Source organism: Mya arenaria, chromosome 5 (assembly GCF_026914265.1).
Source record: "Mya arenaria isolate MELC-2E11 chromosome 5, ASM2691426v1".
Taxonomy (NCBI): domain Eukaryota; kingdom Metazoa; phylum Mollusca; class Bivalvia; order Myida; family Myidae; genus Mya; species Mya arenaria.
In genome coordinates this window covers 75115296-75124789 of record NC_069126.1, presented here as the reverse complement: position 1 = coordinate 75124789, position 9494 = coordinate 75115296, and the positions used below count along the sequence as shown (strand labels likewise).

The window sequence follows — 9494 nt, the reverse complement described above, 5'->3', positions numbered from 1 at the left end:
TATGGGAGAACACGAATGTTGAAAGGCGTTGACTCGGTAGTAAAACGGGATGGAATGTGGGTATCTAGGAGGTAACGTCTAAAGGTCAGGCCAACTCCAGAATTGGTTTATGTATTTTTGGCCAATTTCCGTTTGGGCCATTAAAGCCATTTGACCGTTACACTTATTAGGCTGATTTTTGAACGTTATTGCTTAGATACGAGAACGTGTTTGATGGTAGTAGATCAGTACACACGACTTTGTGCATTAGGTATCTCGGCTGCTCTAATGTTGGCCAGGTTAGTTACTTGATCAGTTCTCTTACACATTTCGGGTTCTGGTAACCGTTAGGGTTTATTCAGCACGAAACTTACTTATTTCTTTAACTTGTTCGGTTTGTTTAATTTGTTTTTTTGTTTTTGTTGAGTACTCCTCATGTGGAACTGTTTACAAGCTTGGGTCAGTTAGTGTTTGAAAATCTCGGTCTTTGACTACTTTGAATGCTGAAGATGTCGTTTGATGAATTAGAAATGTTGAAGCTTTAGAGGTGATGCTATCTATATAAGAGTACACTATTTTGTCAGATATATTTATTCTAATATATATATATGGTGGTTTAATACTCACATCACGTGGTCTTTAATTCGGTAATCAAACTGTTGTTTGTATATTTTGGTAGTGATGCTCATTATGACATAGTTGTCGACATATGCCACGTTATTTCTCCACTCAACGAGGTTTATAGAGACTCGTAAAGTAAACGTTAAAAACGTTAGACGTCTGTGGTGTTTTGATCGATACACACCAAACAAACAGATTAGCAACAATTAACGAACGGTCGTTTAGATGGCCCCAAAAAATCTTAAACAAAATTATGAAACACAGCTTTCGTTATTTATCGGATAAACTTTCCAAATACAGTCGATGCTGAATTCCATTTTCTCTTTTATCATGATTATTAAAACGAACATTGTATATCAAGCGCTACAACTGGCGCATAACTTCATCGAACTTATCTCGAATAAAAATATAAACATAATTCGAAAACTATCTTGTTTACCGTTCAATCGTGTTGAAAAACACAAGTATACTAATATTAAAGCGGATATTGAAATTGTATAGTCAAGCCTAAACAAGTCCAAGTCTCTATATAATACCATCGTTATCGTAGCATTGCATGTATATTGCATTTATGTTTAGAATCATTTTTCATGTGCATCATCATCATCATCATCATCATCATCATCATCTTTTAAACCAAAGGAGACGAAGGAACATTATTTTTTTTCAATTTTTACTGTTTTGATGTATCGAAAATGAGAAACACTTGTGTGATGATAATTTTATTATCAAAAAGATTTGTTTATAAAAATAATAAATTATATAAATAAGTCGATGACAAATACAGCAACATCCCTGCCAGAGCTACTACAGAGCTACTCCGGAAGCTTTTAATCTGAAATACAAACACTATGAATTTTAATGCTGTTAATTGCAGAACCTCTTTTCAACCTGAGTTGTATATTAAGTCGACATTACATCAGAGACCACAAAGAAAAATCCCGAAAGATGTAACAACTTGTACAACTTCACTATATAAATTGTGTGTACAAACTGTATGTACCATATAACAGATATTTGGGTATCTTTTGAAACATTTGTTTTGAGGTAAACATGTTTTAGATATTTGTTCCAGGTTTCATGCGATCCGAGAAGTCGGAAGACCTAAATCTCTGTGTTTTATTGTGCTCTATCTTAGTACCAATATTCACCTAAGTTGTGATAAACTATGGTAAAAACGCATAATCTTAGTCTGGCTTATAATTGAGATTAACATATCAGAAACATCAGACAAACACTTCGAGGGGTGAAAGCAAAAAGGTTCTATCTTCTTTATTTAATGTCACTTTCGCATTCACCCCTCGAATTGCTCGTAATATCCCTACATGTAAGTTGATGGCGTGGAATACTTACAAAGCACCCAGTAAGCCCACAGCTCCGATCGGTCAGTACGTCTGTTTACCGTGTCCGATGCTCATTGAACCTTGTCCGTAGCCACCAAAGCCCTGCCCACCATGGCCGTAGCTCATTGAACCTTGTCCGTAGCCGCCAAATCCCTGTTTACCGAGGCCGTAGCTCATTGAACCTTGTCCGTGGCCGCCAAATCCCTGTTTACCGAGGCCGTAGCTCATTGAACCTTGTCCGTAGCCGCCAAATCCCTGTTTACCGAGGCCGTAGCTCATTGAACCTTGTCCGTAGCCGCCAAATCCCTGTTTACCGATGCCGTAGCTCATTGACCCTTGTCCGTAGCCGCCAAATCCCTGTTTACCGATGCCGTAGCTCGTTGACCCTTGTCCGTAGCCGCCAAATCCCTGTTTACCAATGCCGTAGCTCGTTGACCCTTGTCCGTAGCCGCCAAATCCCTGTTTACCGATGCCGTAGCTCGTTGAACCTTGTCCGTAGCCGCCAAATCCCTGTTTACCGATGCCGTAGCTCATTGAACCTTGTCCGTAGCCGCCAAATCCCTGTTTACCGTAGCCAGCGGATCCGTGTCCATAACTACCAGAGCCGGAAGGCATTTTGCCAATACCAAGTATGCGGTAACTTGTTCCAAGGTCGTGTGGATACTTCTGAAGATACCCTTGTTGTGATCTTCTACCACGGCTGTCATCGGCGTTTGCAAAGGCACACAGCGCCAGGAAGCCAAGGGCAACAACTGCGGACTTCAAATAACCTGAAACAGAACATATATTGTTTGCCTTTGATGAGAAGCTAAAGTGTGAACTATAGAGATCATGCTGGCTATATCCTATGAATGTCTGCAATAGTTATCATTATTAAAACCGACAACGGTAGCTAACAGCTTCTTATTTGAACAACACTTTTTAAATCACATACATGTTGTTTTTAACTTATTCTGTCACATGTTTTGTTATAGAATGTATCTTAATTATAAAATAATGTTCAAATTTCCATTTTTTTACATTGAAAACATATGAAATGTATTTGATTTAGTTAAAAACGTCTTTCTCGCATATTCCCTGCTGAAGTCATTTTTGGTCGTCAAAAGCAACACCAGTCAGTTAAATAAAACTAGTTTATTCTTTAATTTGGTTAAAGCAAGCCACATGTGTTTTCATTGGTAAATATTTATCCAATAATATTTGTAGACCAATCAATTTGTTTTAATGTCCAAACTAGCCATGCTATTTTTTCAAAGCCATGCAATACAACTTGAAAGTTAAATTTACAAAATATGTACCTTATATATTGTTTAAGCTTGATTCATAGTTAATTGTTTTAGAACATCATATTTTGCTTAACAACATAAGTAATTTATACTGTATCGATATTGGCCAATTCATGTAAGTTATCGAGAGTTTGTACTATATCAAACGGTGGAAACGGATTTATGGAAGTTGCTATACTACTTGTTTCCTGATCCACAACATCATATATGCTATAATTTGTTCGTGCATAAACTTGAATAATCGTGTTTTAACTGAGCATGTCATTTTAGCGAGCCATAGGCGATACTGTTAGATTTTGATTGATGGCGACTCCCAATGTATGTAGGTTACTTCTTGATGATTACTAATATGCCGAATACAGAACTGAGAGTTCAATACAAGTTGATGCATTTTGTTTTTTTTTCTTTATTAATCTATTTGAAATTTGACGTCAAATGATCTACTTTGCAAACTTTCAAGGCCAAAACACTTTGTTTTTAATATTGATATTGGTATATTTTTATATATTTTTTCTCTACACACCAAACTCTTCCAAATTAATACTAAAAGCAACATGGTCATCAGTCGTCCCTATTTCACATACTTGTACACGTTGAGTACTGTAAATCTTGCCACCAAGCATTTGTGTACACTAATTGAACACATTCGGAGCTCCTCGGCCATTTTTCTCGAAAACAACCTCAGATTTATGCCGGTACATCAGTAGAAGTTGTTCGTAAATTTTTGAATTATATCATTAATTAAATGTAGTGTTTTCGCTTGTATTTATTGATCTAAGTAAATATTCATTGCCAGTGAAGAGTATTTTTGCAATCATAATTAAGATTCCCAAGAGTTGAGTCATGCAGTTTAACTGCTAAATTAAATTACTACGCAATCTTCTTGCAGCGGTCTTAAACATAACGATTTCTGAGTATGTAAACCGTCCATATACAACTGGTTTTCGAGAAAAATGGCCGAGGAGTTCCGAATGTAATTGAACAATGATGGAGTGTAGTCTTATATTAACACACATATGAGCAAATGTATGTATTTGTTTTGCGATTTAATTGATAAAATTTTGGGAAACAACTTGTCGCCAACTTCGTCAACTGGATTCCTCAATTCGGTATAATATAAAAACGGCATGAACTACGTTATTTATATTAACCGGTCAAGAACCATCAAGAAATGTGTCAAGAGAAGATATAATTGTACTACCTCAGTTCAATAACAACCTCGAACGAATTTACTTTAAAACATGATAAGTTTATGAATTGAATATTGGTTACAACGATATCAACTACGGTAACTTAATCATAAACGTTTGAAATGTGAGCAGAGTCAATTGAATAAACATAATTTTAGATCAAAGCATATTTGTCATATAAATACATATAAAACAGGTAGGTAAACAGATTCAAACAAACATACCCATGCACCAGTATTAAGAACTTTAAGATAACGCCATGAACTACGTAATAAATATAAACTAGATATTTTGAAACAATACACTTTTACATTGCCATAATTAAAATCGATCTCAAGCAGACGGCATATAAAGATAAGCAATATGCATGGAAAATAACTAAAACAACACAAGGCTTAAACAAAAGCAAGAAAATTCCTCTAACCATTCATTTTCACGTCCAGTCGGTACAAGATACATTTCCACGGTAGCCCTTGCTTTTATCCTACCTTTCCAAAGCCTGTCACACGCTAATTGACAGTAACTCATTTGAAAATGGGTAAATTATGGAAATATTTGTCTGGCGTTTGTCAAAACAGTAGCTTTTGCAATTTTGACAATCGAGGTGTCCAGACAGTGTGAATTAATTACGCTAATTTGAATAGAATGTGTGTACCCACTTGTCAATACGTCGAAGTGGGTTTGGTGGAAGCGACGTTTGTTTTATTTTATTTTTACCTCTTTAGTCTTATAACAAATATTTTAATTCATAAATAAGTCTTTTTTTTCAAATAAGAAAGCAAATGTTTAAAATTGCGGACACAAGGTGAATAGTAGTTTCTTTTTATCTCATTAATAAACATTCATTTCATTTGACACCGTAAATTTAAAAATGTCTGGATACCAATAAATACTTCACGCTACTAAATGGTTGGTTCTTGTTTGAAATGGCATCAACAGCAAGCTCGGTTCAAGATGAAAATAAAGGTTATATTTATTGTTACCATAGTTTCTTATTTAAAGTTAAACATATCCTATCATATGTCCACCTACGTATTGTTAATATATTAACTTATCCATGTTTTCTTTGAATAATACCGTGTTATGGAAGTGTTTAGAATAATACGTACCGTGTTTGAGATGATGGAAGTGTTTAGAATAATACCGTTGTTGAGATGATGGTTTAGAAAACACACACATCATAACACATTTTGTTTCGTTTACATAATTATAACACGTTCATTCATTTGTAATTTAATATTTCACGATTATAATATATACAAGCAATGAATAGCGTCAAAGGCGCCGCGAATGTTTTTAAAACATGACTAATACGAAGGAGATGCTGTTCTCGAGCATACCATGTGTTGGGTACCTGGATACTTGTAAGTATTCTTCAGTTATTGAACGAAATCGGATTTTCGGCTAAAGGTCACCATGGCCTTTACTTTCGACCAAGTGACGTCAACATGACAAGAGTGCTGGGGCCGTATTCATAAAGCAGCTTGGTGAATATTTTCAACTTAGTGAGAATTTCGATATATTTGACAATGATTCTTTTAAAAACCATCTACTTTTATTCAGTTTTATTCATATATTGTTTCCACATAGCAGTATCAAGTCGTCTGCAAGCGTAGAATTACCGCAATGAATACTGTTATTAAGGATAAGATCGTTTCCGGTAGTTTCAAGTTAGTTCAGGAGACCGTCTATAAAGAGGAGATAACTCCACGTGGAAAGTACTCCCCCTTGTCGGATGCCTTGCTTTACATCGAATTGGTTCGAAGCTATCCCATTTACCAAAACGTATCTTTTATAAGCACTGTACTCTACAGCGTAGAAACATCCCTTTTATCCCGATTTCTCTCATTCTAATGATTATTGCACTGTGTGGTACATTGTCAAAAGCTCCAGCAGTGTCAAGTAAGGCAGCATAGACGTTGGACCCAAGTTCGAATCTTTCGTAGATCGATTCTTGTAGGTATAAGGAAGCAGTGATTGATCCGAGGTGTTTCTGGTAGGCGTTTTGTTGTTTATTTGGGAGTTGTACATTATGTAAAGAACGCCAGTGAGTCAATAGTTTGTGTAACAGGTGCTCAAACAGTTTGTATTTAAAAGGTAATAGTGTTGTGGGCCTATAACTACTGGGATTTGTTTTAGGTGTTCCTTTTTTGTGTATTGGGATTATAGTTCCAATTTTGCAACTTTCAGGTACATTATAACAGTTTATCATCAATGTAAATAATTTAGCTATGTATCTGTATAAAACGTTGCCACCATGTTTTAAGTGTTCTGATGTGATACTCTCATGGCCAGGTGCTTTGCGTAGTTTCAGATCCTTAACCGCCAATTTTACATCAGCTGATTGTACTTCCTTCGTTAGATCAGGATCATGGCTTCGATCTTCACATGCTATGAACTCATCTACATTACTATCTAAGGTATCAAGAAACTCATCATTGTTATAATGGAGAAATACATGTTCAAAGTACCTTCCGAACTCACACGCTATAACAAAATGTACTGTATTGAGAGGAAAGTTAGCAGATCAGAGCCCGTACTTCAGAAGCACTTTAAGTAAATTTAAATATTTTAAATTAATAATAAAACCCAGATATATTTTCAAAATAATATTAGAACTAAATGTAACTGCTCCAGAATAGAAATAATAGTAAGACGATTTATTTATTTATTTATCTAAATTTAACCACAAAAAACCTGTAAGTTTAATGTCACAGTTTTTTTGAGTAATGTTAACCTATCGAAATGTATGTTTACCAAATGACTTCTCTCAACCTGTTTGACATTTTTAAACTCCTGTTTATAATATAAAGACGCATTTATCACAATAACAAATATGCCATAAATCCAAAATAGTGCGCACAACGTCACTACGAAATGTACATATCACATGACTATTAATGAAAGAAAACTTCATATACAACTGATTTTCATGTTTTAACTAAGTAACTCGTTTTAATATATTTTTTAAAACAAAAAAGTCATACTTATAATGTAATTTTCATAATAACAATCATTTAACAATTATTACCATGCCATGCGTTTATGATATTGTAATAACGATGAACTGTATAGTTTCAAGATAACAACAAATGCTCTGTTCTGTTTTGTTCTGTCATTTTCATAAAATATTTTACTTGAAAGCTAAATGTTATAATGAATGCCGTTCAATGTGTAATTACCTTAACATATAAATCATTTTATACTTGTGCGTAGTATTTTGTTTATAGCCTTTGATTTTTTTGCAATATGATTCTCATTAAGATTATACATGCATAACCATAGGTGGCAGGTGATTTTTTTAATTTTAATTATTTGCATACTGGTAAGACATATAAGAAATGAATTATGTATATAATGATTTTTTTCTTACAATAATAACTGATAAATGTATGCAGTGCATGCTCATGCTGGTCTGCGCAAAATATTTTACACTCAATATACCAATTTTAAATGCATTTTCAAAGGCATATATTGATAATTTCTAACCTAGTATAAAGTGATTGAACATTTCATAAAACCAACCCTAATATAATGAATTCCTTACTGAAACATTTAGTTTCATATACTGTTTTCCTATCTCATCTTTAATATATATAATGTCAAATAACGAGGATACGGCATGTCAATAGTGCTCCATGATACTATAATTCGAACTTAATTAAAGTGAACAAACAAACTCCTCTATTCCAAACTTTTAATGCTTCATATAGTTTTGTCTAAATGCACACACACTTTTGAAATACTAAATCATTTTGGCATTATTTGAGATTTTGACTTCGGATTATGACATTTTTTCAATACGTTATTTTATAAAAAAATGCCCCCAAAATGTTAATTAATATTCATCCGTAACATGCATCATCTGTGACTGCCAGTACAAAAATAATGAGTATATGTTATGTCCACTTTTTTCGTTCAAAGAAACATCATCAGACGAAAAAAGAAATTATATAGACCAAAAATGAAAGTGTCAATTTGAAAAACATTTATATTCGATATTTTGCATATAATTTAGGAAAGAATATGAAAAATGTCTTCATGATGCTGACATAAATGGAGATTTTAATGAAAGATTATAACATTTTATGTCATTTTTTTGATAAACTCAAAATATTAACATCTTCTTGATCAACAAACAAATATAGCAACCCACATTTTCGTTTACTGTTTCACATTTGAATCCAAAATGTGAATAATATGTCAATTTAAATAATAAAACAGTTGTGATATAGTAAGTCATTAGGTTTTGAAAGTGAAAAAACAACATAGTTTCAGATTATTATTATTATTTTCAACCAAATTATAAAGCATAATAGGCCGTTATTTTATCTGTTAAACAAAAATGTTCACATGCATTACAATGTTTTTTTTTATGTTTTTACCCCCCCCCCCAAAAAAAAAAAGAAAAGAAAAAAACAACAACAATATAACAAAATAAACAACAACAAAATCAAACTATTTTTGCGCAAAGATATTTTGATTTATTTACGATATACAGGCAAATAAGGTAGAACACAATACAACACAAATCATTTCTAATATAATTGCTTGTTCATAATTTTATAATAATTGTTGCATAAAATGTCAAATACATTGTTTTCTTATTTCAAAATGCACCCTATTTGTAAATATATTTTGATAAGGCATTCGCGTTACCCGTTATCTTATGAAATGTTGTCAACTTGTGTTTTTGGTGTTATTTCAGCTTAGCCTGGATATAAGTAGCATTTTAAGCATTAAATGCTGCAGTTCTGCATATATACTGCAAACATATGTTTTCGCATTCAAATTTTTCGCTGTCGTAGGTGTGCGGATGACTCGATTGTATTGTAACAAAAGTAGGTGAAAGTTGTCTAAACCAGGAAATAAGGTCCCCAAAAAGTGAAAAAAAAATACATTTCTTGCTAAATTTGACACTATGAACAACGGAGCATAGTCCTTGTTAATGCTGGCTAGACTGCTAAAGAGTCGGAGCACACGACTGTAAAAGTCATTAACTTTGCAGTGGATTTTTTTAATTTAGATTTTAGGTTCAATATCAAGGGGTGGAACGGGATGAACCTGATAGAGTC

The 9494-nt window shown here is 33.5% G+C and overlaps 1 protein-coding gene across 1 annotated transcript; it reads right to left on the bottom strand.

The window, feature by feature from the left end:
• Positions 1-1985: 1985 nt before the first annotated feature.
• Positions 1986-4897, bottom strand: LOC128235961 (spidroin-2-like). The gene is made up of 2 exons (XM_052950746.1): positions 4844-4897; positions 1986-2713 (listed from the first exon to the last, which is right to left on the bottom strand). Exons 1-2 carry the CDS (start codon positions 4848-4850, stop codon positions 1986-1988), a joined length of 735 nt encoding a protein of 244 aa, XP_052806706.1. The 5' UTR covers positions 4851-4897.
• Positions 4898-9494: the final 4597 nt, after the last annotated feature.